A 27572-nucleotide genomic window follows, 5' to 3' on the forward strand; every position below is an offset into this window, starting at 1 on the left:
CTTGAAGACTATTTTCCCTAATTAGAATCTCACCATTTCAAAAATGGAGAAAACAGGATCAAAGGCCATCTCCTCCTCCTCCCCCCAGAGCTGCCTCACTTGGTTTTCATAAGTTGCTCAGTCAGGTACAAAATAACGCGGCTAAATAATGCTACTTAAAATCTTTTCCATTGGAATCTCTTGAGAAAGCATCTTTTAGGGTGGGTGGGGACCGTTAACATATTTCTGCACACATTAATAACATGCCATTGTTTCCTCACCTCTTTGAAATGCTGTGGGGTTTTTAGGTTCGTCACATTTATGGACCACAGGCAAGAAAAAGAAAAATGGTGCAATAAACCCAGGTAATAACATTGAGATACTCCAGGTGATTGTAAAGACACTGGAAATTCAGGAAAGTAATAAAACAAGTGACAAATTTTTGACTGTTCAGAGATACAAAGTATAGTATTTTTTCTTTATCTGCAGACAGAGTCTTTTCTTTTTAAAGATTTATTTATTATTTATACAGTATTCTGCCCACAAGTGTGCCTGCCCACCACAAGAAGGCAACAGATCTCATTACAGGTGGTTGTAAGCCACCGTGTGGTTGCTGGGACTCGAACTCAGGACCTTTGGAAGAACAGATGGTGCTCTTAACCTCTGAGCCATCTCTCTAGACGTGCAGACAGATTTCTAAGCCTCCCTTGGGAAGGCTGAAAGCTGTAGAGTACCAAACCCTATATGCAGGACAGTTTCTGCCTGTAACTTCTGCTGCATTGCCCTTTAGTGGGAGAGTTAATCTGTTCTTCTGTGTTGTGGTGCCCTCTGTGTATTGCTGTCCTGTGCTTTGGAATCATTGTTAAGTAAAATAAGGGCTACTTAGTCACAACCACTGGGACCATAACAGACACTGTAATACTGAGGTGGCTGTTGTTAACAGGGGTGTAGTGTATACCCCGTGGATGCACCGGATAAAATGATTCCATTCATAAAGCCCTGGGCTAGACTGGGGTAAGACTGAACGTTTTTTAAAAAGATTTATTTTGTTTCTGAGTGTCTTCCCTTGCGTGTAAGAGTTTGCACCACATGCACGCCTGGTGTCCACAGAGTTCAGAAGAGAAGGCATTGGATTCTCTGGAACTGGAGTTAGAAATGGTTGAGCCACTGTGTGGGTGCTAGAACCAAACAAGGTCCTCTGCTAGAGCAATGTGTGCTCTTAACCCCTGCCCCCCCCCCCCCCCACCCCGACCCGAGCTGTCAACCCAGCTCCTGGAGTAAGTTTTCAACATCCTTCCTAGAGCTGTTTTAAAACTTTATTTCTGGAAATGTCCACTTAATATTTGGCCATTGGTGAATGAAACCATAGAAACTTGAGAAAACAGGGCCTTAATCTTCTGCCTTTGTGTCTGTGCTCTTTATTAGTGTTAGGTTTCTGTGCATTATCCAATAATTATTCAAATAAACATATGTGGGTCTACAACCTTTAAAAATGTCGAAGAGTAGTTGAAGAGATAGCTTGCATGCATGCATACCAGAGTGCCATCCCTGGAACCAATGTATGTGAAAGCCAATTAGGGTGGTATGCGCTTCTAATGCTCAGACTGGGGAGGCAAGTGGGGAAAAGCTGGTCCCTGGGATTCCCTAGCCAGACAGCCTAACCTACCCAACAGGCCCCAGGCTAGTAGGAGATCCTATCTCAAAAAAGTGGGTGGGGCTTCAAGAATGACACTTGATGTTCATTTGCTTTTAAATGCACTCATGCGCATATGCTTGAACACACACACACACACACACACACACACACACACTCACTCACAAATGGTAGAAGGAGAGGATGCTATGGGGAGCTTTTACATTAGAACAAAATGTACCTTGGAGGAAGAGGGCTCTTGAAATAAACGAAGTACTTAAATTCTCCGCATATTTACTATAGTATCTCTCAGAATGTGGCTGCCTGGAGCAAAGGGAGGGGGAACTGAATAAGAATAATCTCCTTAGTATTCGCTAAGAATTATGAATTTTCTTAAGAGATTTATTTTTAAATTCGATATGTAGGAGCTGGAGAGGTGGCTCAGAGGTTAAGAGCACTGTCTGCTCTTCCAGAGGTCCTGAGTTCAATTCCCAGCAACCACATGGTGGCTCACAACCATCTATACCCTCCTCTGGCATGCAAATGTACATGGAGATAGAACTTCATATAAATAAATAAAAATTTAATAATATATTTTTAAAAAATTCGATATGTATGGTCTTTTTTTTTTTTTTTTTCCTGATTCTATGTCTGTACACTGCTCACAGAGGCCACAAAAGGGCATCAGCTCCCCTGGAACTGGAGTTACAGAGGGTTATAAGCTGCCATGTGGGTGCTGGGAGCTGAACCCAGCGCCGCAAGTGCTCCTAAACGCTGAGACATCTCTCCAGTCCCAGATTATGAATTATTAATTATGTAATTTACAAAAAAAATTTGAAATTACTTTTGAAAGCAATTGTAACTTTTAGCATGTCAAGTATACATCGCTGGATTCCCATCCTGGCCTGATGTACTAAAAATGCTCCTGGGTGGTGAGATCTGAGAGCTCCCACATCACAGTTTAGAGTGAGACATGGTATTCAGACTTTAGCACGGACCAGAGTCGGCTCTTAGATTTAAGCCACAGTGCTGGGCTGCCGCCGCTTGCGGGCTGTGGGTAAAGTGGACACAGTTTGTCAACCATGGCTTTAGGAGACCCCAATGAATTAATATGGTTCCAAACCAGGTTGTAGCTCGCCTTTGCTTCTTTGTGGGTTCTTCTTTTTCCCACTCTTTTTTTTTTTTTGAGACAGGGTTTCTCTGTGTAGCCTTGGCTGTCCTAGACTCGCTTTGTAGACCAGGCTGGCCTCGAACTCACAGCGATCCGCCTGCCTCTGCCTCCCAAGTGCTGGGATTAAAGGCATGCACCACCATGCCCAGCTTTTTCCTACTCTTTAATCCTCCCAGTTTCACCCCCTAACACTAGATAGGAGAGAGACAAGAAGAGAGGGCAGAGAGGAATTAGGAAAATCCCTGATTCTAATTTCTTTCCTTTTGTTTCTTCTTTGAACACAACTACCAATAAACAACCTCACCAAATGACCAACCAAATAACCCACCTCGCCTCTCAGGGCCCTGACAAGTATGTACCCTTTGAAAGGTTCCTGGCATTCCAAATGTCACACAATCACAGAAATTATCTGCAGCTGGCAAAACCACGTTTCTGCTAGAGCACGAGGCAAATCATAGTCAGCTGCTGTGGACAGTCCGCATCAGTCTCACACTCCTACACCTGGGGCTAAAGCAGACGCACGTTCTTATAATATTTCTGGGTTTTCCAAAAGAAATCAAAATTACAGAATTTGTATAACACCAGGAATGGTGGTGTGTATCTATAATCTCAGCACCAGACACACACAGGCAGGGGAGTTGCAAGTTTTAGGCCAGCTTGAAGCAACATGGCAAGCCCTTGTCTGAAACAGAATCAAACTAGTATTCCACACTCACTTGTCCTTCGACGTCCAGAAGCGATTGGTTTCAGGATCTCTAAGGAAAGCCAGATCTGAGGATGCCCACATCCTTGATCGTGTGTGCATACAACGGAAGACACATCCTTTGTTATACTTGAAATCATCTCTCAATAGTTGTGTTTAATAGAACAGAAAATGTGGTGCAAGTTGTTGGCATTTTCATTGTTTCGGGAATAACAACAGAGAAAAATCTGGACATGTTCATTACAGATAAAATTTCCCCCAAATATTTCCCAGTCTAAGTTAATTAAATTCAGACGATGGAATCCTCAAACATGGGCTGAGTTTAATTTGTAACTTTCTTTTTTTAATGTATATTTTATTTATTATAATTTATTAACATCATATCCCCATTGTTATCCTCTTCTTGTTGTTGTGTTTTTGGTTTTTTTGAGACAGGGTTTCTCTATGTAATCTTGGTTGCCCTGGACTTACTTTGTAGATCAGGCTGGCCTCGAACTCACAACGATCTACCTGCCCCTGCCTCCCAAGTGCTGTGATTAAAGGCATGTGCCACCACGCCTGGCTTATCCTCTTACTCTCATCTTCCCATTCTCACCCTCTCTCTTCTACCTATTCTCCTCCCCTAGACCTCTGATGGGGGGTGGGGCCTCTTACCCCAACAGTCTGGAGACAGGCTGTTAGTTCTCATCAGGATAGCCTGCATCCCCTTCCTCTGTGTGCCCACTAGGCTGTCCTTAAAATGTGCATGGGCCTCCTAAATGGACATTAATATATACACACGGCCCTGATTCTTTAAAACAAGTTTATCTCCTTTTCTATTTTTAGTTTTGTGTGTGTGTGTGTGTGCGCGCGCGCGCGCGCGCGTGCGGACACGCTGAACACTCACAGGTGTGCACGGCCTGTCCCTATTTTAACTTGCCTGGCACCAAATAGTGTGGTTCATTGGCCATCTGCCCACACTGATGGTCTACACCAGTGTTTAAAAACAAACATAGCTTCATCATAGTGTAAATTTTAATCTCAGGACGCTAGGAGCACTGTTCCTTTCAGCCACTATTCTACCTGCTTCAGGTATTGTTTCCACGCCTCTATTCAGAGCTCTCCAAAGATAATAGAATATTCTAGGAACTCGCCTAGTAATTTCCTTTTAGCAGCTAGTGGTGGTAATAGGAGAGCCCCTGGCCCATGGGAACACAGGAAGTGAGGCGAGGCACTTCCTGGTCTGTCTCAGACCTCCACATTTGTTTTTCAAGCAGGTTTAACTAAGTTACAAGCTACCCAGGAGGAGACCTGCTTTTGTCTGTTGTTGTTACAAACCTGTACTAAGTATTTTGGGTTTTGAAATAGGATTTGTGTCTCATAACGGAGCAACAGATATTTCCAATAATTAACCCCCGGAAGAGTGGTAAAGCGCCTGTGTGGCTCTGGTTACTAAGCAAAGGTCAGATTCGGTATCTGTTGAAAACAAGATTTTTGTTCATCAGGCTACTGTGGCGCACACTTGTAATCGCAGCACTTGAGAGGCAAGGGCAGGACCAGCGGCAGTTCAAGACTATCCTCAATACTTTCTATGGTGAGTTTGAGGTCGGCTGGGTTACGTGAGATCCTGCCTTAAGACAGAAACTTCAATTCCTGTATACTAAGCTCTAGTGTGTTTTAGCTTAGAGGGTTTAGGTTCTAAGGAAAACGGGGAGATGACCAAGTCCACACCCCCTGTTTTATGTGGAAGGCTGCTCAGTTAGCACTAGACCATCAGCAAAAGCCCCGTCCACTCCAGGTGTCTATCTATCTAAAGTGGCACTGGACTCATGAGGGGCAGAGGAAGAGGTGCGTACAGTCCTCACCCCATTTCCAGACTCCTGTCTGGATCTGTTTATAAGGCATTGCCAGGCACTAAACTAAAGAACCTCAAAAGGACACAAATGTGGTTGCTGGAACAGTGGTTCTCAACCTGTGGGTCGCGACCCCTTTGGCTAACATTGATCTCCAAAAATATTTACTCATAGGGTAAATTTACTACCTCATGGTGCTAGTAAAATTACAGTTATGAATTAGCAACAAAAATAATTTTATGGTTGGGACCAGCACACCATGAGGAAGGGTATCAAAGGGCCGCAAGTATCAGGAACGTTGAGAACCGCTGAGCTTAGAGACTACTTTAACCTACTACCTAGTTTCAGTACCAGAGGCAATAGCACTTTCAAAAAGCTAACTGGCAGTAAGATCTAATACACACAGAAGTCTTTGAAAGTACAGAGCACTCTCACCACTCACAGTTCTGTGGTGGCTTTTTGAGATATTTGAGGAACACCACTAACCCCCACTTAACCACAAAAATTCATAAAGGTCACATCATAGATAGTAACTCTAATTAGTGTCCATACACACCCCCACACCCGCCCCTGGGGCCTCCACATTACAGCTGTGATCTTTTATACCACACAGTGATGACACAGGTTGCTATCTTCCTTGGCCTTTGTAAGACTGAGACCTCTAGCGAGATCTCTAGTCTATTCCCAGAGTACCCACTAAGAGATGGAGTCTTGTTGTCGATACAAATGCATAGGAATAGGAATTTATTGAGCCATCGTGATGAGGTCTGTCCAGCTCTTTCAAGCTGCAGACCCCGAGAAGCAGAGGCATGGGCCTTTTATAGGTTTTAGACAAAGAAATGAGTTTTGCAGTATGTGATTGGTTGGTATTTGGGCAGAAAAGCTGCAAGCAGGGAGTTACAAGTCTTGGCGTTTGGTGGTTGGATAGTGGGTGGAGGGGCAAGCTGACCTATGGGAAAGATTTGTTGAAGCAGTCACGGGGGCGTTTAGGAACTTTTTCAGTTGGGGAGGGGTAGTGGACATTTTAAACACAGCTGGTTGTCCCTGAGTCCAGCTAGACCCTGAGCACAGATTGAGACCTTGAATCAAGTTGCACTCTTCAAGGTTTTTCCTGTCCCTGCCACACACACACAGTGATCTGATATCTCTCTGTCCTTGGTTCATGCTGGACCCTCTAGAAATTTACATACTTTGGCCTTAATGGGGGTCCATAAGGGGCCTGGTTCCTTCACCTTGGCCACTAAGCTTCCTGAATAATGTCCTCTGGAGCTCATAGAGCACATACTTGGAGAGTGAGTGGGGCAGCAGGTGCTTGGGCTGGGCGCGGTGGTACACACCACTACTCCCAGCATTTGGCGGCAGAGGCAGGTGTATCTCTGTGAGTTTAAGGCTAACCTGGGCTACACAGTGAGACCCTGTATTAAAACTAACTAAAAAATCAGGAGCCACAGTAGAAGCCAGGGGAACGCGTTACTTTCAAGCTTCTTGACTAAAGACATCTCTTATAATAGTGGAAACATAATCATGTCAAAATACAGGAACCAGCTTAGTAAAGATCATTAAAGTATCAACTGTTTACTGTTAATGGTCTATAAGGGATAAAGAGTCAGGTGGGGGTAGGGGGGATGCTCAGTGGGGAAGGGGCTTGCTGCACAGGCACGAGGGCCGGAGTTCCAGTCCCAGTACCCACATGAAAGCTGGGCATGCTGGTGCTGGGAAGGAGGGTGGGTGGAGGCAGGTGGAGCCTTGGGGCTGACCAGCTCGCTGAGCTGAGAGGCAAGCTCCAGGTTCAGTGAGAGAGCCTATTGCAAAAAGTAAGAGGCAAGAGTCATAGGGAAGGATGTTCAAAGTTGACCCTCTGGTTCTGCACGTACATGCAGGGCCAAGCACAACCCCACAATTTGCACATGCATCCTATCCACACACCAAAAAAAAATTTGTTTTTTTAAAAATTTTTTGTTTGTTTTGGTTTTTTGAGACAGGATTTCTCTGTGTATCCCTGGCTGGCCTGCCTGGGACCTGCTTTCTAGACCAGGCTGGCCTCAAAATTACCGAGATCCACTTGCCTCTGTCTCCTGGGATTAAAGGCATGCACCACCACTGCCAGGCTTGAAAACTTTTTTCAAAAGTATCAGGGCATAAGAAAAGCTATGAATAACTGGGAAGAAGCTGGTCAGGGCTTGCGCTGCGTAAAGAGAAACTTCTCCCTGAGTAGGATGGGTCAGTCCAGAGAGTGGCCTGGGCTTTGGCTTCAATGATCTCCACAAACTTGGCTCCAAGGCATACAAATCCCCATTGCTTTCTTTCTTTCTTTCCTTCTTTCTCTCTCTCTTTCTTTCTTTCTTCTGAGAAAGAGTTTCACTGTGTAGCCTTGGCTGTCATGGACTCACTTTGTAGAGCAGGCTGGCCTCGAACTCACAGCTGTCCGCCTGTCTCTGCCTCCCGAGTGCTGGGATTACAGTTGTGTGCCACTGTGCCCGGCTCCCCCACCCCCCATCCCCTGCCACCCCCATTGCTTCCTTGTTGTTCTTGTTTCTTCATTACGTTCTTCCTTCTCCCCTTGTCATCCACTTAGCTATGTCCCTCACAGATCTCAACAAAGGGTATTTACTCTGTGGTACCTTTAAGAACGTCCCTATCTTGAGGGACAACAAGGAAAAACATTCCCAGCTTTCCCTGAGGACGCTGGCTGGATCCAAGCATCTTGACTCACATATGCAGGTTTTTGTTTGTTTGTTTTTTGAGACAGGGTTTCTCTGTCTATCCCTGGTTGTCCTGGATCACACTGTGTAGACCAGGCTGACCTTGAACTGACTGAGATCTGCCTGGCTTTGCCTCCTGAGCGTGCTGGGATTTAAAGGCGTGCACTGGGGCTGGAGAGATGGCTCAGTGGTTAAGAGCACTGCCTGCTCTTCCAAAGGTCCTGAGTTCAGCTCCCAGCAACCATATAGTGGCTCACAACCATCTAGAATGTAATCTGATGCCTTCTTCTGGGCTGTGGACAGAACACTGTATACATAATAAAAAAAAATTAATCTTAAAAAATAATAAATATAGTGTTAGTTGTATGCATATGCTTTTAGGGCTGATAACTTGGTAATCGAAAACCAGTTGGTGGGCTCTTCCCTAGGAGAGCCTACTTCTGTTCTGAGAGTTCCTTTGTTTCCTATAAGTCTTTGTCTCAGGTTGAGGCCCCATGAGATTTCTCCCTTCCATGTTAGCATGCCTATTGGTCATCGTCCCTGCTCAGGTCTATGCTTATGAGGTCTCTGACCTCACAGCTCTTCTGACATGCTCACAGGATCTTAGGAGTGACATGGCTTCAACAAAGACCGTAACTATAATCAATCTGAAGAGGAAAGGGGGTTATTGCAATGTACAGTTCTACTGCACAATCCATCATCAGTCAGTGCAGGAATTCAAGGCAGGAACCGAAGTAGAATCAATGGCTGAGTGCTCCTTACTAGTTTGCTCCCCATAGCTCGCTCAGCCAGCTTTTGTACAGCACCGAAGACCAGCCACCTTGGGGTGGCCAGGAGCTACTGGCTTGTGCTTCCAAACACTACCTTACCCCTGCCCCCTAAATCTGGGTTCCTATGTAAACAAGTCCACTCCAAGTCTCTTGTGGAGCACAGGAGAGAGAACTCCCATGCTCACATCCTTGCTGCTCCTGGTCACTGCTCCCTCTTTCTAATCCTGGCAGTAGGAAGAGGGAGATTTGCATTTAGTTTGAATTTTACCAGCTTGCTTCTACTAAGAGCCACATTAAGGCTAATGACATGGAAAGGAAACAAAACAAAAACAACCAAAGCCAAAGCCCAAACCAAACCACCCCCCCCCATACTCACAAATTGTTGTGATGGTATTGTTCTGCAGTGTTTGTCAAAAATATATGTTGCTTGGGGCTAAAGAGACGGCTCAGCCGGAAGAGGTGCTATGCTGCTTTTGCCGAGGACCCAGGTTCAATTCCTAGGGCCCACACATTGGCTTGAAACCACCCATAGCTCCGGTTCCAGGGGATCCAATGCTTTCTTCTCACAGCTGTAGACACCAGGCAAGCACACGGCACACATGGATGCATGCAGTCAAAACATTCATACATATAAAAAAATATTTTAAATCTAAAAAAATAAAATGTAGTCTGAATCAGTTATAAAAATAGAGGATTCTATTTACTGGAAGTTCTCAAACTTAACTTCATTTTCCTCAAATAAACATAGTTTATAATCTCTAAGGAAAAGTAAGTGCTGAGAGTGAGGTGTTGGGGGAAGGAATAGCTTGAGAGCCCAAGTTCCTGCTATAGCTTTCTCTTTCTTTTAATAGCAAATTCATTCCCTCTCTGCTTTTGGTTTTAGCTGAATACTTAGCTGCCTGTTTAGGGATCATTACAGTGTGGATGCAGTTTGTCCCCATCTGCATATTGAACCCATGTTGAAGTCTGAGTCTCAGTGAAGATGGTGGGATCTTTAAGGGTTAATTAAACCATCGGATCTCCACCCTCAGGGTTAGAGTCATGTCTTTAAGAGACTGGATCATGGATGGGAGTGGGAGGTGTCTGTAGGGATCTGATGACAGAGTGGGTTGTTACAAAGCAGTGGTTCGCAACCTTTCTAATGCTGTGGCCCTTTAATGCAGCTCCTCATGTTGTAGTGACCCCAACCAGAACATTTTCATTGCTACTTCATAACTGTAATTTATGCTACTGCTATGAATCATAGTGTAAATAATCTGGTTTTCTGATGTTCTTAGGTGACCCCTGTGAAGGGTCAGTTGACCCCCAGGTTGAGAACCACTGTTAAAGCAATTGTATCCTGGGTATTGTCTCTTCCCCATGTGCTATTATGTAATACCAAAAAGATGCTGCTGCCATGCTTAGATCCCTCTAGAACTGAATTAATTTTTTTTTTCCTTACAAAGTGCCCAGCCTCGGGTATTTTGTTATAACCACATAAAACAGACAGAGGTGAGGACTCCAGCAGGCTGTAAGCTACTATTGGCCAATAGGAAGTAGGCAGAGGTGACCTTTGTAATTTAAAGTATTTTATTCTAAACCTCTGAGAGGAATCAGTGGTAAATAGAAGGCCAACTGGTCAACCTGGATCTCTGGCTTGCCTGTGGATCTGCTCACCTACAGAAGGTTGCGCTTGAGGTCCTGTGTCTTGTCCTATGGCAGCTTCCTTTGTACCTTAATCTGCACAGCCCTGGGTACATGACTTCATTCCCTGAAGAGCCCCACGGAGGGTTGAGTTGGAGTTATCACAACAAACTAAAAACCACATTTGTGTAATTCAGTAACATTTATTTTACATAAAACAATTTTCAAAGAATACATTTAAAAACCATCTAGATACTGATTTTATAGCATTACAAAAAAATTGAGAGGCACAATTGAAGTATTCAAATAAATTGTGAGGGGTGAAGGTGGGGGCCTGTAACTGCTATCTATGGTGTTCCATGTGACTCCTCGTATAGGAGTCTTTCCATGAGGCAGTAGTGCACTTTGAGTAAATTGAATAAATCACATAAAATATATACTTTTATACAGAAAGTGTTATTGTACTATCACTTTCAATTACTTATAAAAAACTTCATTTTTTGAATTGCACAAAAGTTCTCTTTAAAACCGATAATTCCCAGAAGACAGGGCTTAGAACTATATGTCTAAATAATTCATTACAAATTAATTAGATCTCTATTTCTCCACAGATAAAAACAATCTATGAAGAATTACATCATTTAAGTGGGACATTTAAATTTTTTTTTTCATAGGAAAATAGGTTTATACATTTGTCCCTAGTCAGCTAAGCTTTCTCCCCCTACTTTCAAACAAATCACCGGGTGTTGAGAGGTTTCGTTTGGAGTACCCATCCATGCCACCATAACAATGTGTGTGTGTCCCACCGGCCCATCCTGCCTGTCACTCTGCCGTAGTTTCCAATGATCAAAAAGGCACGTGGCTACATTCTTCACAACAGTTTTGGTCTTAAAAAAAGAAAAAAAATTACACGTTTATATGCAGTGATCTCAATCATGTCTTAAAACAAAAATACTAGGCAAACTCTTTCCTCCCGGCAGGCGGTGCGCGGGCCCACGGCTCCCGGCAGGCACCTCACTTTCCGTAGAACTTCTTGTTGAGAAGGTATATGAGAAGGTTCACGTTTACTTTCACCTTATCGAACATCTTCATCACAGCCACTCCTTCATACTGCATCTGAAGCAGGTCCTGGAACCAGAGAGATGACAGGCCCTCTCGGTGTGACGTCATAGTTAAAAAAAAAAAAAAAAAAACGCGCTAGAAGAATCAATGGCGAGACAGACCCGACTGATCCAATAATCCCAACGGTGCTTTCAGAAACATCAGTATGTTTAAAAATCCAGGCTGAGTCAGGACTCAGAATCCTGAGCCCTAGCCCTGGGGACTTCTCATGTGGTGCAGCTCTGAGGTGAGAGTTGCATTTCAGTTAAGTTCATAAGTAACAGTGAGTGACGCTGTGGCTAGGATGTGGCACTTATGGCACTTAGAGAACGACCGCCCTGCATGGAAGAAAGTGGCCTGAAGGTGGTGAGGGGAGCTGGGGTTCTAATTTGCTGGTACAGAGCTAGTATGTATATATGAGAGGTTCTGGGTTTGAGTTTCAGCAGCAGGGAAAAAAAAAAAAAACTGCATGAAAGAAGATTATTACCCAGTTAATATCAGATGCAATTATCGCCTCAGTCTTACAATTAAAAAGTAACAGTGTGTGTATGTGTGTGTATGCGTGCGTGTGTGCATGCATGTGTGTGCTCGCTAGTGTATGTGTGTGTATGTGTGTGAGCGTGCATGTGTGTGTGTGTGTGTGTGTGTGCACATGCACATGGCATGCACGTAGAGGTCAGAAGAAAACTGGTGAAAGCAGGTTCTCCTTCTACCACTTGAGTTCCGGGAGTTCTCAGGGTTCCGGGAATTCCCCTCAGGCTGTTGGGCTTATGAAGTGCTGTTGTCGGGAACTGTGTAAGGCAAAGAGAGCCACAGGCCCACGTAGGAAACCCCAGCTCACCTGAATATTGAGCTGTACTTTTTCCATCTCAACACCAAGGAATTTGGATCGGACGTCAAAGATGCCCACATCCTCAGTCGCGATGATGTCGAATGTAACGTTCTTAAACCTATTGAAGAGGAGCAGGCAGACACGTGTAATCACAAGCAAACCCTTAGAGAGGAAACTAACAGAGCCTCAGCTTAGGACCAGTGAGCAGGCTGGTGTGAAGATCCTAGGGCAGCCAAACATGCCCCATCTTCTCCTCCTCACTCCATTTCCTGACCGTCCAGTCTGAAGGCCACCGCTGGGATCTCAACAAGATGCTTTTTTTTTTTTTTTTTAAATTACAAAGGAAATAGCAGGTGTGATCCTTGGACATTGACCTATACTGCTGTTGGGGCAGCAGAGTAAACTAGGTGGTAATCTTTACAGAAATTTCGAGAGAGGAAGAGGTGCGTTCTCAGAGCTTGTAGAGTCAGGTTTTGTGGGTCATGCTCTGGAAGAAGGAGGGGGTCAGAGAGGAGGCCAAGGCCGGTGGCTGACTTCTCTTGAGATAAAAGAAGACAGGAGGGGTAGGTATGAGGCTCATGGTCCCTGCAAAGGCAGAAATATGGTGTGGCTACATGCCTGGTCTGCCTGCATGCATGGGGTACCTGCATACTCAGTGTGCCTGCATGCATGGGATGTCTGCATGCCCAGTGTGCCTGCATGCATGGGGTGCCTGCAGGCCCTGTGTGCCTGCTGGAGCCGTGCATCAGTATTTCCCTTAGTCCTTCCACCTTGAATTCACACACTCTGGGCACTCTGTTGTAGGTGGTTCTGACCAGAGGCTGGTTTTGAAATGCAAAGACCTGTTTAGCAATTGTAGGTAACTCTTGCACCAAGATCGAAAGGCAGCCTTTCACACTCACTTCTTGGACTCCCGTTCTCTCAAAGGGACCAAGACAGACCCTGGGATCCAACTAGCGGACAAACCATAGAATGCATAACTTCCGGGTATACATTCTGCTGATCACATCAGCCCAAAGCTGAAAGTTTGAGGGAGTAAGCCTAGTGCTCTGTGATCTAGGCACAAACAAATCCTTCTGAGCAGCCCGGGGGAGCCGAGGCATGCTTAGTCTTGGGTGTGAGCGGAGGACAGGTGTGTTCGCAGAAGACTGGGCAGTACTTACTGGTTGGTTTGAAGGTCATCTATGCCCAGCAGGACGCCTTTGTCATGCAGCTTTGCTGCTGTGTACCTCACAGGCTTCACTCTCTTCATTCCTTTGGGCTCTGCTTTTCCATCCAGTTTAATCGATCTCCGAGAATTTCTGAGCAAATGAGAGAAGAGCAGAGCACCTGCTGTCAAGAAGTTCCAGACAGTGCGGCAGCCATGCACAGAGTGCCCAGGGGGCTGCCCTGGACTGACCCTCCCTGTTTCCTCTCCCGATAGGAGGTGACAATGCTCCCTGTGCTCTGGGATCACTTTCCTAAGTGACTGAAGTTGGTGTTTAAATAAAAAGTATGTTGTGTTTGCAGGCACAGTATCTTATAAGGCACAGCAGGTAATCCTGGAGTAATTACATCAACTTTAACTTTCTGTTCCAAAGTGAAGGTATTAATAAAACTTCCTTAATTTAGTAAACACTACTTGGCCAGCCTCATTCCAAATATATACTTCATACATACTATGTTCCAAATATATACTTTATACATATCACTTTGTATTTTCCAAAATGAACAGTTTCATGGTGCTTTGAAATTAACACATTCCTTTGCTTTTCATCCCATTTAAGCTTTCCTAGCACTACTCCTAATCCCATGTTAAACATGAGGAACTAGAGACCACACACTGCACGAGAGCCTTAGAACCCACACCAGTGCCACAGAGCTTGTGGCTTAAAGTTGCTGTGACAGCCATGTGAAGCCAAACCACAAGCAATCATTTTCTACTGAATGTTTGCTTGGTTGGTTTCTTCTTCTCAGGTAGATTGTTAAAGAAGATATGCATAGCGCCCAAGCAAACGTATTAAGAATGGGCCTGAGCCGGGCGATGAGGAGGACACTGTCTCCCTTCTTCAGACTTCCCGAGAGGAGTCCCATTGATCTTCCTACACAGTATTGTTTCCTCCTGCTTTTTCTGCAGACAGAGGTTATCTGAAAAGACTGTATCACACATTTAAGTGGCTAATTAAAATTTAATCAGCATTGATCCAGTCTAGGGATAAGAATAATTATCAGCAAAGAATAGTCACTGAGAGTCTGGCCTATGGTATCAATAATGACTTTTTAAAAAATCAGCAAGGAATTTTATTTTTATTATTTATTTATTTATTTATTTATTTATTTTTTGGTTTTTGCGAGACAGGGTTTCTCTGTGTAGCCTTGGCTGTCCTGGACTCTCCATAGACCAGGCTGGCCTCGAACTCCCAGCGATCCGCCTGCCTCTGCCTCCCGAGTGCTGGGATTAAAGGCGTGCGCCACCACGCCCGGCTCAACAAGGTATTTTAAATGATTAGATTTTAAATCATTGCTGGGCCTGATGGTGCACACCTTTAATCCCAGACTTGGGAAACAGAGACAGGTGGATCTCTGTAAGTTCAAGGCCAGCCTGGTCTACAAAGAGAGTTTCAGGACAGCCAGGGATGTTGCACAGAGAAACCCTGTCTCAAAATAAATAAATAAATAAATAAATAAATAATTTAAAAAATCATTAAGTTGTTCTGTGCAATTAGAAAATACCTGACTTATCAAACACTATCAGATAAAATCATTAACATTCACAAATCCTGTTAACATACATGTGCTGGATAGTTTTATGTCCACTTGTCTCGATCTGAAGTCCTTTGAGACCTTAAAGTCAATTTAAAGCCCACCGAGGGAGGCTCAATTGAGAAAATGCCTGCATAAAATCGGGCTGTTGGCAAGCCTGTAGGGCATTTTCTTATTAGTGACTGACGGGAACCCACTGTGTGTGGTGCCATCCTTAGCCTGGTGGTCCTGGGTTCTATTACAAAGTAGGCAGCGAACCGGGTGGTGGTGGCGCATGCCTTTAATCCCAGCACTTGGGAGGCAGAGGCAGGCGGATCACTGTGAGTTCGAGGCCAGCCTGGTCTACAAAGTGAATCCAGGACAGCCAAGGCTACACAGAGAAACTTTGTCTCAAAAAAAAAACAAAGCGAAACAAACAAACAAAAAAACCCAAAACAAAGTAGGCAGAGAAAGTCATGTGGAGCAAGCCAGTAAGTAGCATCCCTCCGTGGCCTCAGCATCAGCTCCTGTCTCAGTGAGGCACTGATTAGGACATGTAAGCCAGGAGGAAGACTCTTTCCTCCGCGGGCTGCTCTGTTCATGGTCCTTGTCAGGCACAGAAGCCGAATGCGAACGGAACGGTTCCAAACAAGCCTGTGCCACCACCAGTGCTCCCGTTGCTTCCAACGAATCATGACCTTGTGAGTGAGCATGTGGGTGATCTGAACTTACTTTCTTTTTAGGTTGTCTACACAAGTCTTGATGTAGGTGTCGTAATAATTAATTTGGTCTTCATAAAATGCTGCCTTCTTATTAAGTGCGTTCAGAGTCTGCTGAAGCTTCGACAGTTCAGCTTTCCGGAGCTTGCGGTAGAGCCTTTGATTTCGAATATCCTGAAACAAGCGAAGGCTATAATGACGGGCTGAAGCGAGGCTTGCTCAGGGAGTCTGATACTTTAGAAGAAGAAAAGTAAGCAGCAGGGCCATCGTATACCTGCTGAGTCTAGTTTATCTCAGGCACCTTATTATATATATTAACCCAACACAACAAGTTATTATCGCTTTCTGCTATGGTTTATTTTAAAACAGTTACTACAGGCTCCCCCCCCCCCCCCCAATGAGAGAAGTGGGTGGGTGAGATGCCTCATTCAGTAACAGGCTTTCATGAGGATTTGATTTCAGATTCCCAATACCCACATCGAAGCTAGGCATGATGGTTCACATGTGTAACCCCAGAGCTGGGGCAGAGATGGGAGGGAGGGGGGCTTGGGGGCAGGACAGGAACAGGGAGACCTTGCGGGGGAGCCTCACTGGCCAGCCAGTTAGTTAGCTGAAACCACCATGAGATTCAGGTTCAGTGAGCTACTGTCTCAAAACACAAGACAGCGAGCTATAAAGAATGACAGCCAATGCTGGCCCCTGGCTCTCACATATCTACTCATAGAAGAGTATACAACACACACACACACACACACACACACACACACACACACACTTACACTTCACAGACCCCCCCACCCCCCGCCTCCCCAAGCCAAAAATGTAATGTGAGAATCACCAAATAGTTTAAGGGGCGGGGGGAGGGGGGGGGGAAGAGGCACAAAAGCTTGCGATGTATCTCTCAGTTGGCACAGTGCTTTGCTTAACAGCAGGGATGAAACCCTGGGGCCCGTCTCTAGCAGTAAATTAGGCACGATGGTGCACACTTGAGGCAGAGGCAAGCTGGTCAGAAGTTCAAAGCCTTCCTGGACTAGATAGGAGCTAAAGAGCAGCCTGGAATGCAGGAAACTGTCTCCAAGTCAGGAAAGAGAAAAAGCACAAAGAAAACACCAGCGAGAGAAATGTGATTTCTACAGACTGCTTTGAACTTTCCTCTTTGAAGGCTATTTTAAGCCAAAAAAAAAAAAAAAAAAAAAAGTTATGTTTACCTGTTACGTCACTTTAGTGATGGGTTCTCATGACCTACAGTGACTCAAAACTGAAAACCACCACAACTGACTAGGGTCTCCACTTCTATGGTTCCCACACTGCGGGTCTGAATAAATAAGGACTGAAAATATGGAGGAAAAAGAAAACTGTCTTTGTAATGAGCGTATTTAGCTCTTTCTCCTATTACTCCCTAAGCAGCATAGTTGTACCACATACTTATGCAGCATTTAGATTGTATTTGGAATTGTACGTCCCTAGATAATACACAGGGAGATGACACACACTTGCTGGTCCAGCCACCTCAGAGGCCGAGTCAGGACGATCACTTGAAGCCGGGAGTGAGTCAGTCTTGGCAGCACAGTGAGAGACACCACTTCATTTGACTTTTCAGTAAGATGCACACAGGAGGGTGGGGATGGCTCCTATGCAAATATGATGCCTTTCATATGAGAGAGTTGAGCATTCATGGACTCTGGTTTATTTGCTGGAATCCTAAACCCAATTTCCTCCATTAAGCAAGAAATGACTATCCTTAGATTTAAATAGAGTTTCTAGAATACAGTTGTCGGGTTTTTGTTTGTTTGTTTGTTTTTGCCTTCTTGCTTATAGATTTTCTTTTCTTTTTTTGTTTTTTGAGACAGGGTTTCTCTGTGTAGCCTTGGCTGTCCTAGACTCGCTTTATAGACTAGGCTGGCCTAGAACTCACAAAGATCCTCCTGCCTCTGCCTCCTGAGTGCTGGGATTACAGGCGTGTGCCACCACACCCGGTTTTTGCCTTTTGCTTATAGATTATGAGAGTTGTATTAAAATTAAACCTGCAGATCTAGGTTTAAGAAGTCACTCAGTGAAGGCTAGGGGGATTTCTCAGTAGGCAAAAGTGCTTGCCATGCAAGCCTAATGACTCAAGCTTAATGCCCAGAATCTAGATAAAAGGTCAGATGTGGTGGCACGCATCTGTAGTTGTAGCATTCTTGCAGTGAGATGGAAGGTGGTAACAAGAGCTGGCTGGCTAGCCCGGAGTATTCTGCACAGCAGAGAGAAAGTCTGCCTCAGAAAGGTGAGGGTTGTGACCGCACAGAGGTTGTCTCCTGACCTCCACACATATACTGCAGTACATATGTGCTGACAGTTGGACACACACACACACACACACATTTTCTCTCTCTCAATAAAAATAATTTAAAAATGGAGCCTGTTTAACACTATCTTTTCTTTGTGAAAATATTAAAACTGATTGTTTCAGGAATTCAAAGGTATATTCTCCAATCCTTTCTGAAACAAAAATTCATTACTAAACGGAGTCTTCCCATTGATGGCAAATAGCATTGATTTCTCTATTTCATATTATCAAAGAGGAATATTCTCCTAGTCAGGGCAGAGGAAGAACCTTCTGTTAAAAGTGGCCATAATTTTCTAGGGAAGAATCAAACTTTGCATTTTCTCCAGGGGATGACAATGTAGATTTTTCTATAATTATTTAACTGCCTTTAAGCTCAGACCCACATTAATGTATACATTTGAATCAAAAGAATGAAATGTGCTTTTTACCCAAATATGTCCTTCCTTATCCTCAACAAACAGATCTCAACCACTTCCTGGGTTTTCTTGCACAAAGTTGTACTCACTTTCCCAGGAAATTCTCAAGTACAAAATGTGAGATGAAACAAAACAAAACAAAAAACGCCCAAAAAACCAAAACCTCATAAACCTTTAAGTGTGAGCTGCAGCAAGGCTAAACTGCTTAAAATCGAGTTCTCGGAGACACATAGCTACCATCTCTATGGCAGCTCTTAAGAGCAATTGGGCTGTATGACAATTAGCAGTGAAGAAAAAAATATTTCCCAAAGTGTCATAAAACAAGCCAGCAAGCAAGGAAAAGATGAAAACAAACAAGCAAATAAAAAACCCAAACCAGGTAGGCCTGACACTCCCAGAGTATTTACCCTGGTGTGTCTCAACTCTCCTGGAGGGTGCGTGCATGTGCGTGTGTGCACGTGTGTGCATGCGTGTGTGTGTGTGTGTGTGTGTGTGTGTGTGTGTGTGTGTGTATGCGCGCGCGTGCTCCATCTATTCCTTATAAAAGCCATGGTCTCTTTGAAACCTTTAGAAATCCTGAACACTGGGGGCTGGAGAGATGGCTCAGAGGTTAAGAGCACTGACTGCTCTTTCAGAGGTCCTGAGTTCAATTCCCAGCAACCACATGGTGGCTCACAACCATCTATAATGTGATCTGATGCCCTCTTCTGGCCTGCAGGTGCACATGCAGGCAAAGCACTGTATACATAATCATAAATAAATATTCTTAAAAAAAGAAAAGAAATCCAGAACACTAAGGAAAACAGGAACCAGGTATGCACCCACGAGTCCCTCATGTCATCCCACAGGATGCCCAGCGCGTGCCAGCACATGTCTACATGAAAAAAGGAAGAATAATATGTCTAGGCACCTTGGCAATCTCGTTGAGAATGTCTTGGTATTTATTTTTGGATGACACGAGTCCGGTCTGCTCCAAGGTCCGCAGATTCCTCTGGATCTTCCTCTTCTTCTGCTCAAGAGGCAGGTATGCGTCTTCCATCATGGCTTGGTTCTGCTTCCCTTCTTCTGGGGCCCTGGCGTCCACAAGGGCACGGCTCTCCATGTCTTTGGTGTGTTCTAGTTCCTAAAAAGAGAATATCAAGACGTCACCTTTCCCCTAAATCCCTCCATGTCACAAGTCCAAGTCTAAAGTTCAGCACCTGAATGTGCTCCTTATGGGTGTTGAAGGACGCCCTGGAAGGAAAATCATTTCCACTTAAACAACAACAACAAAACAAACAAACAACAAAATCAAAACTAAACACAGAAGTGAACCTGGGCTTAATCTGGCCAAAATTCAAAGGTGTTACATTTCTTGCCAACTATAACCATTACTTTGTAATTCCCTGGTTGAAGGATGTCAATTTCTGGGTAGCCCAGTTGAGAGAATTAAAAGCAGATTTTGTACAAATGTGGGGCTCTGAGAGCCCACTGAAGTTTCACAAACCAGCCAGGCTGACAGAGGCTCATAGACCATTTAATAGTGAGGCAGCCAGAGTGCTTCATTCTTGCCGCAGAGTCACTCTCACCCAGCAAACTCGGTGGAGTTTCTTTGAGGCACAGGGGTAAAGATGTCCCTGCAGACGACAGTTCCTAAACCCGCGGTGTGCACACACACGAATGCTAACTAGCCAGCCTGTCCAAGACCACGGGAACACAAGGAGACTGAGCGTGTTGTATTTCACCGTACAAGACAATCGATGCCACAGGTCAATTCTATGACACAATTGTTACTAGAGTAATATTGTCACGGGGTACACAGGGCACAGAAATGGCTTACTGGGTCACCAGTAAACAGCAGTAGAATCAGAAGCCAATGTACTTCATTTGTGTCAGACACTACTGCATCCATTTAGCATGTCTTCTGTTCTCATTTAGCCCAGAAAGATTTCTAAGAGTCCACAGTCACAAGCTCAGGGGCACGGAGGTGTACAAGAGCCCAGATGTCTGTGCATGGTCTCTGTCACTTATGATACATTTAGGAAAAATTGAAATAATCAGAGCTAAAAAAAAAAAAAAATTCTTTATCTTAAATCGGCATATTTATATTTTCAGATTGCTTTAAAACATTCACCCATTTACACATATAAGATGGCCTGAAGTTTTGATTCTTTCAAAATTAAATTTGGATACAGAATGATCTCTTGGTAATTGTTACTTTAAGAAAAGGAAAATTATGAGCACTCCCATTAGGAAGTAATTAGATAATTCCGTTAACTTGATTAGGGAGTGGCAGTTATTGGAACTAAAATCATAACACTGAGATTAAATGGTTTATTTCAGAAAGAACTGAATAATGTTTTTTTTTTTCCCTTTTGTTGTTGCTGTAACAGCCCAGTCTGGCCTTGAACTCTTGACCTTTCTGCCAAGTGCTGGGCTGCATCCCCACGCCCAACTTTGCTTGTTTGTTTGTTTGGTTTTTTTTTTTTGAGTCAGGGTCTTACTTTGTAACTTTGGCTATCCTGAAACTATGTAGGTCAGGCTAGCCTCAAATCTACAGAGCTCAGCCTGTCTCTGCCTCCCAAGAATAGGGATTAAAGACACATCACACTAATCCAGTTTAGTGATGCATCCTAAAAGATGTCAGCAAAATGTTTAGCCTCAGACTGTCGTGAAACCTGAGTCATTTATGGCAATGTAAGGGCACTTGGACACCACGGTCTTGGACATTCATTTTGGGCACACTTGGAAGACACCTTTGATTGTGTGAGACGCCTCTCTTCTAAGTTAGCAAATAATTAACAGGGATTTTTGACATCTTGTCAAAGAGAACTATTTCTTCTATGATTTACTGAATGGCAAAGCTTACGGTCCACATCTCTAGGCTCTGAAAGGTGCAGATCTGGTGCAGATTCCTACTGTGCGGGGGGTGGTGGTGGGGAACACCCAGAGCACATTCGAGAGAAGATTTTCTACGTCTCTCCCACTAACATTCCATGTGGGCTTCAGGTATGAATACACTCTGTTGTCTACAGTAAGGGACTTCAGACATACATGTTCCCCTATGTAACCGTGAATATTTGGCGCAAAGGCCAAGGACACCGCCATTTATCTATTAACTTGTTATTATTGTACAAGGAAGGACAAGTCACCTGTTGCTCGGTTGCTGGGGTCTCTAAGATTTCAATCAGTGTGCTCCCTGGCTGGTTCCGGGTCACATCGATGATCAGCTTTTTGGTCCTTACAAAAGAGAAAAAGGAGACGGATGTTTAGACAGCACTTTTGATGCACAAAAAAATCTGTTTCACTCACATGAATACATAAAACAGCCTCAACGATGATGCCCTAAAGTCAAGTGTTCTTGCTCAAAAATCCTAAAAGCCTGCAAACGCCCGATAAGCAAAGTCTGGGCTTCGTATGCTTAACGCAGTAAGATTAGTCGCTCGGTAACGTAACACAAATATGTCCTAAGATTTTTTTTTTTCTGCATTTAAGACAGATTACTTTTTGAAGGGCAGCAGGGACAAGTGGTGCAGATATAGCCTGCTGCTGTAAAGGACATAGGAAGGTCTCCCTAAGTGACTTCTGAGCCTGTGGACACACCATTAACTAAATTGCTGCTTTTCCTGCATGGAGAGAGGTAGAAGACAGTGCGAAGGCCAGTGGAAACAGAAGTTCCTCGTGGCTGCAGAAGCTTTGGGCTTTTGGTGAGCCTGAGAGTTCAAGGACACAGGAGACTAGGAGATAGGGCCGTGTTGGTGCTGCACGGAAGACAGGAGAACCGTTCCGGACAAGTTCAGGGCTTGGCAAACCACCCTGGAAGTGCTGAACCATATGTTCTTCCACACGTGCTCTTTAGCAACTGGCTGTCCCATCTAATTAGGGGTTGGGTTATGTAATTACAACGAAGGTGAGGGGCTAGGGATGTGCCTCTGTAGACCGAGTGCGTGCGAGGCCCTAAATAATTCAATCCCCTACACTACTGACACCACACAGCAACGAGGAAGAAAGAAAGGCAAAGCATTCATATTTGATCATTGTCACGTATGGTGGGAAGTCTCTAATTTGGAAGAGGCTCCTTTCCAAAGGACAGTAGCTGATGGACAACACACGGGTCAGACCTGCAGTTTCACTGTTACCACAGCCCCGCCGCTACCCCCCCCCCCCCCCCCCCCCGCCGGATTTCAATTCTGTCAGAGAGAATGAATTTCTTCCTTCACCACAGCAGGAAATGTTCATGAACTGGAAGTGAAAATAAAAGTCACTTTCTGAAGCATCAGAGGGGTGGCTCCAGAGTCAGTTCCAGTCAACCCTAAATGTGAGGAGACTTTAGAAATGGAGAAAAGCCAGGCAGTGGGGGCGCACACCTTTAATCTCAGCACTCGGGAGGCAGAGGCAGGTGGGTCCCGGTGAGTTCGAGGCCAGCCTGGTCAACAGTGCCAGTCCAGGACAGCCAAGGCTACACAGAGAAACCCTGTCTCGAAAAACCAAAAAAGAAATGGGGTAAGATCCAGTATACCAGCTGCAAACATTTCCTGTTTATCTCAAGCCCTTGCAAGGAGAGTGGACATGGCAGATGGTTTCCTTTTCTTCCTGGTCCCTGGTCTCTGGAGAGCAAAATCTCCTCTAGCCCAGTGACCCTTGCCTGCTGGGGGATTTTCAGACTGTCTGAGAATGCATAGCTAAAGAGTCCAGGGAGTCAAAGGTGGGCAGCACAGCTAATTATAGCCCTGTGGAGGATGGCACTGTTCCTGAGGCAGCCACGGCTCAGGAAGCTGCATGTCCTTCCCACACATGCACCCCAGCTTCCTCCAGTCACCATCAGGAACGGATCAGACAGAAACATTATTATGAGTCCCGAGAGAGATTCAGTTAGTATATAGCCAGAGCTGGCCCTGGATTTGAGATCCTAAGTTTTTGGATTGCAGGTATGTTCCCCCATGCCTGGCTTTACGTGACTTAAAAAAAAAAAATGTCAACAGTGAGTTATTCTTAATTAAAATAACATCCTGGGAGCTATATGCGGCTAATTAGCAAATATGTGACCTCATTTATACCCGCCTCCGTCAGACAGAAAATTGTTTATTTGTTCATGAGTTGCTGAAGGACAAATTACACAAATAGCCTTCCGCCTTTGGAATTCTAGATGATGTCAGGCCTGTGGACATCTTTGCCAAAGTTCGTTTACCTTCACAGTCTATATCTAAGTCAGCACCTGCTTTGAGGGCAGGGACCTCAACTCCCTCTCCCTATTGTGCGCTCTAGGGTTACAGGCATTATGGTTTGGCAGATGAGAGGCCACCTGGCATTCCCCCCCTAATGCCCCTCCCCACAGTTCCTGTCACTTATAAGCGGCACCCGTCAGTGCAAATTACATAATCCTTATAAGGGTTTTGTTTTGTTTTAATTCTTCAAATGGAGACAGTGTGACAAAAGGACATCATGTAAAAGCCCTGCGTGTCGCAGTCTACCAGATGGCGAGGAGCACTCCTGTGACCATGAGAGCTATGCTCCCTAAGATGGCAGCCACTGGCCGTCAAGTACCACTGAGCACCTGAAACATGGCTGGACCAGGTAGATGGACCTGAGTGTAGGACACACACTCTAAGTTAAAAACTTAGGAGGGGGAAGAATGGACAATGCCTCCTTAACAATCTCTTCTATTAATTAAAAAAAATTATTAATTTATTCATATTACCTCTCAATTGTTATCCCATCCCTTGTATCCTCCCATTCTTCCCTCCCTCCCATTTTCCCCTTACTCCCCTCCCCCATGACTGTGACTGAGGAGGACCTCCTCCCCCTGTATATGCTCATAGGGTATCAAGTCTCTTCTTGGTAGCCTGCTATTCTTCCTCTGAGTGCCACCAGGCCTCCCCATCCAGGGACATGGTCAAATATGGGGCACCTGAGTTCATGTAAAAGTCAGACCCCACTCTCCACTCAACTGTGAAGAATGTCCTGTCCATTGGCTAGATCTGGGTAGGGGTTCCTGGTTTACTGCATGTATTGTCCTTGGCTGGTGCCATAGTTTGAGCAGGACCCCTGGGCCCAGATCTGTCTTCCATTCATTTCTTATAGAAATGAAAATATTTCTGACACATTGAGTTGAAATAGAACATATTATTAGACAATATCAGCTCCCAACAAAAACATATCGACATAGGAATGTGGTGACAGATCTGTCAGTAACCGACTGCATATGGCATCCATGTATTGAAATGTCATACTACATTCTAAAAACAGGAACAATCATCACGTGTCATTTAAAAAATGTGTACAATAAACACTGGGAAAGTGAAAGACAAGAAATGATTTTGCCTGATTCTTTTTAGAATGAGACTTTTAGAAGATTTAAGGTTCCATGTGTGGATCCTATTAAAAAAATTTTTTTTGAAAGTGCAATAGTCAAACATTCCATTCTTCAAGCGGAAACTAGCAGTCTGAAGACCTAGTTAGTCATAGGCCCCCAGCACAAAGAGGACTTTGGATGACAGCCCACTGTCTGAATCACAAATGGGACAACACAGAGCTCCGAGGCTTAAAGGGGAGACCGAGCTCACACTCTGTTTTCTAGCATTGGAGACACAAGGCAAGCTTCTCTTTCTGCATTTACCCACAGCCCCTCATCATCCTGGGGAGCTACCTGTGTCTCCCACCATCTCTACCTCCTGTTTGTGCTGTGGATGAAACAAACACACTAAGCATGTCCTCTACTGTGTCACAGCCCAGGTCACCCTCCCCCCTTCCTCTAGCACCTTCCCATGGAAAGCCCTGAGGGTTTTAAGCCTTTGCAGAGTGGCATCTACACAGAGTTCACATTTTGGCTCATAGTTAGTCACCAATGACCTTGGCAACGTGCCCTCCTCACACAGTGCAAGCGAACTTTCTAGCTGTGTTTAGCTGCATACTGTATCTCAGCCTGTATAGTGTAGAGGAATTTTAATTCATAACATGGCTGCTCTGGCAAGAGATCACATCCAAAGACCTAGGTCTGTGGGATCTGACTGGAATACGGACACACCTTAAATCCCAGGAAACAGAGGCCAGCAGATCTCTGAGTTCAAGGCCAGCCTGGTATAGAGCAAATTTCAGGTAAAGAAAAGCTTAGGTCCAGGTGTGGTGGTGTATGCCTTTAATCCCAGCACTCAAGAGACAGAGGCAGGCAGATCTCTGAGTTCTAGTCACTTCTGTTGAATCAGTGAGTTGAGAGGCAGTGCAGAGGAGTTGAGTTTGTGGCAGTTCAGCGCATGGAATTTAGATGCGGTTTTACTGGGGCAGTTTTCCAGAGACAGGTGGAAGACAGAACAAGATAGAACGAGCCAGAGAATGAGAAGGAGCCTGAAGATTAGAACAGATTGCTAGAGTTAGTCTGCAGCCAAGCAGAGCAATTCAGTGAGAAACTGAGAAAACAGCTTGAGTCAGTCAGATTGGAGAGGGATTTGAGGCAGAACAGCTGAGTTGAGCCAGCCAACCAGAGGTAAGAAAGAACTAGAAAGGGTTCTAGTTTATTCAGCAGTGAGTCTCAGAGGCTGAAAGCAATTCTAGGCCTAGATTAGATTGTATGGAGGCTAGAAGCTTCCAGAACTAACTAGGCCTAGGTTTGCAGATGGAGGCAATAAGCCTCGGAGACAACAATCACATCAGGCAAATAAAAGTTACTTCAACAGTATAGTGTTTAGCCATCTGTAAGCCAGGCTCATCCAAACACAAAGAGGCCTCTAACTCTGGGAAATAATAATGAGATCCATTGGGAAGTTTACTCATCAGAAACTAGAGCAGAGAGCACATTAAAGGCTCCTTGGGGTTGCTCACTACATGCGTGGCTGTTTTCTGTGCCCAAGGTTGACAAGGAATTGGTGCCTGGGGAAGTTCAGAAACACTTGGTAGTGTTTAAAATTGTGGTATTATCAGTACATATTTTTGGCAGTGGACTTCAATCATCACCCCTGCCCCTGAGCCCTCCAGCCAGGGGAAACCAAAGGTGAGGGAACGGTCCCAGCAGGATAGATAATGGCCATTCAAACTGAATCATGGGAAAGGAGAAAAATTCTTAAGAGATGACAATGTGGGCACCAGAGCAACTAAGTAGAATTGAAAACCACAAATGCCGGCTCAAGTTAAGCACATAGTTCTGTGAAAAAGCAAGCTGAACATATTTCAAGATGAATCATAAGTCATAACAAGTTCTTTATAGTCTATAGGCTGTTGAGCTCACAGGATGGTCTCAGCCCTCCCTGCCATTTTCTACGAGGATAACGCCAGGATGACACCTTGCTGAGTCTACGACTGATGCATGACACTTTGAAGCAGTGATCCTTTGTCATCTAAAGCTCCTCCACAACAGGCTTGGTTGTTTAACACAGAATGCATGGAAGCATTGGAGAAATGTTCACTGCCCAGAGGAGGCCCAGGGGAATTCGCGTTTCTTCCTATGCCAGCATATGCACTTTGTGTACCTTGCACATCCATCTGTCACTCCCCTTTGTCTCAGACAGATGAGACAGGGCCACTGCCCTGCTGCAGTTTTCATTCGTGTTTTTTCTAGAGGCTACACAGGGCAGGCCCTGTGCCCTTAGGGATTGCAAAAAAACCTGTTGTGATTAAGAGTGTAGGCTCTGGAGGACTTAAAATGATCTGGGTTTAATTCTTCTTCCAGTTAACTGGCGTGTTGCCCAGGGAAAGGTTTACATCTGTTTCTATCTGTCTTGACCTTAGTGTCCTCATCTGGGAACTTCTAATGGTAACATCCACTCTCAGGGGTTCCTGAGAGTACTGTAAATACACACTTACTCTCTCCTCTCCTCCCTCTCTGCACCCGTGATGTTCTCTCTCCTTCCTTCCCTCTTTCCTCCTCCATCCTTCTCTTCTTGTGGGTTGGTTTTTTTCCCCCTTTCTTACTAATACCCTTTTCTACTTTAATTATTTTATTATTTTGTGTGTATAAGGGTTTTGCCTGCATGTATGACTGTGCAACACATGCATGCCTGGTGCCTTTGGAGTTTGGAAGAGGGCCCCAGACCCCCGAGACTATAGATGGTTGTGAGCTGCCATGTAGGTGG

At 44.7% G+C, this 27572-nt stretch overlaps 1 protein-coding gene across 1 annotated transcript in view; it reads right to left on the reverse strand.

The window, feature by feature from the left end:
* Window positions 1–11393: 11393 nt before the first annotated feature.
* Window positions 11394–27572, reverse strand: part of Iqgap2 (IQ motif containing GTPase activating protein 2) — a 282578-nt gene continuing 266399 nt past the window's right edge. Inside the window, exons 31-36 of the mRNA XM_051172543.1 lie at window positions 21663–21750; window positions 19442–19654; window positions 15800–15960; window positions 13510–13647; window positions 12356–12464; window positions 11394–11541 (exon numbers count right to left, since the gene is read on the reverse strand). Of these exons, the coding sequence (XP_051028500.1) occupies window positions 11428–11541; window positions 12356–12464; window positions 13510–13647; window positions 15800–15960; window positions 19442–19654; window positions 21663–21750 (823 nt within the window). The 3' untranslated portion in view covers window positions 11394–11427. The remainder of the gene's footprint in view (window positions 11542–12355; window positions 12465–13509; window positions 13648–15799; window positions 15961–19441; window positions 19655–21662; window positions 21751–27572) is intronic.

Source organism: Acomys russatus, chromosome 30 (genome assembly GCF_903995435.1).
Source record: "Acomys russatus chromosome 30, mAcoRus1.1, whole genome shotgun sequence".
NCBI classification, from domain to species: domain Eukaryota; kingdom Metazoa; phylum Chordata; class Mammalia; order Rodentia; family Muridae; genus Acomys; species Acomys russatus.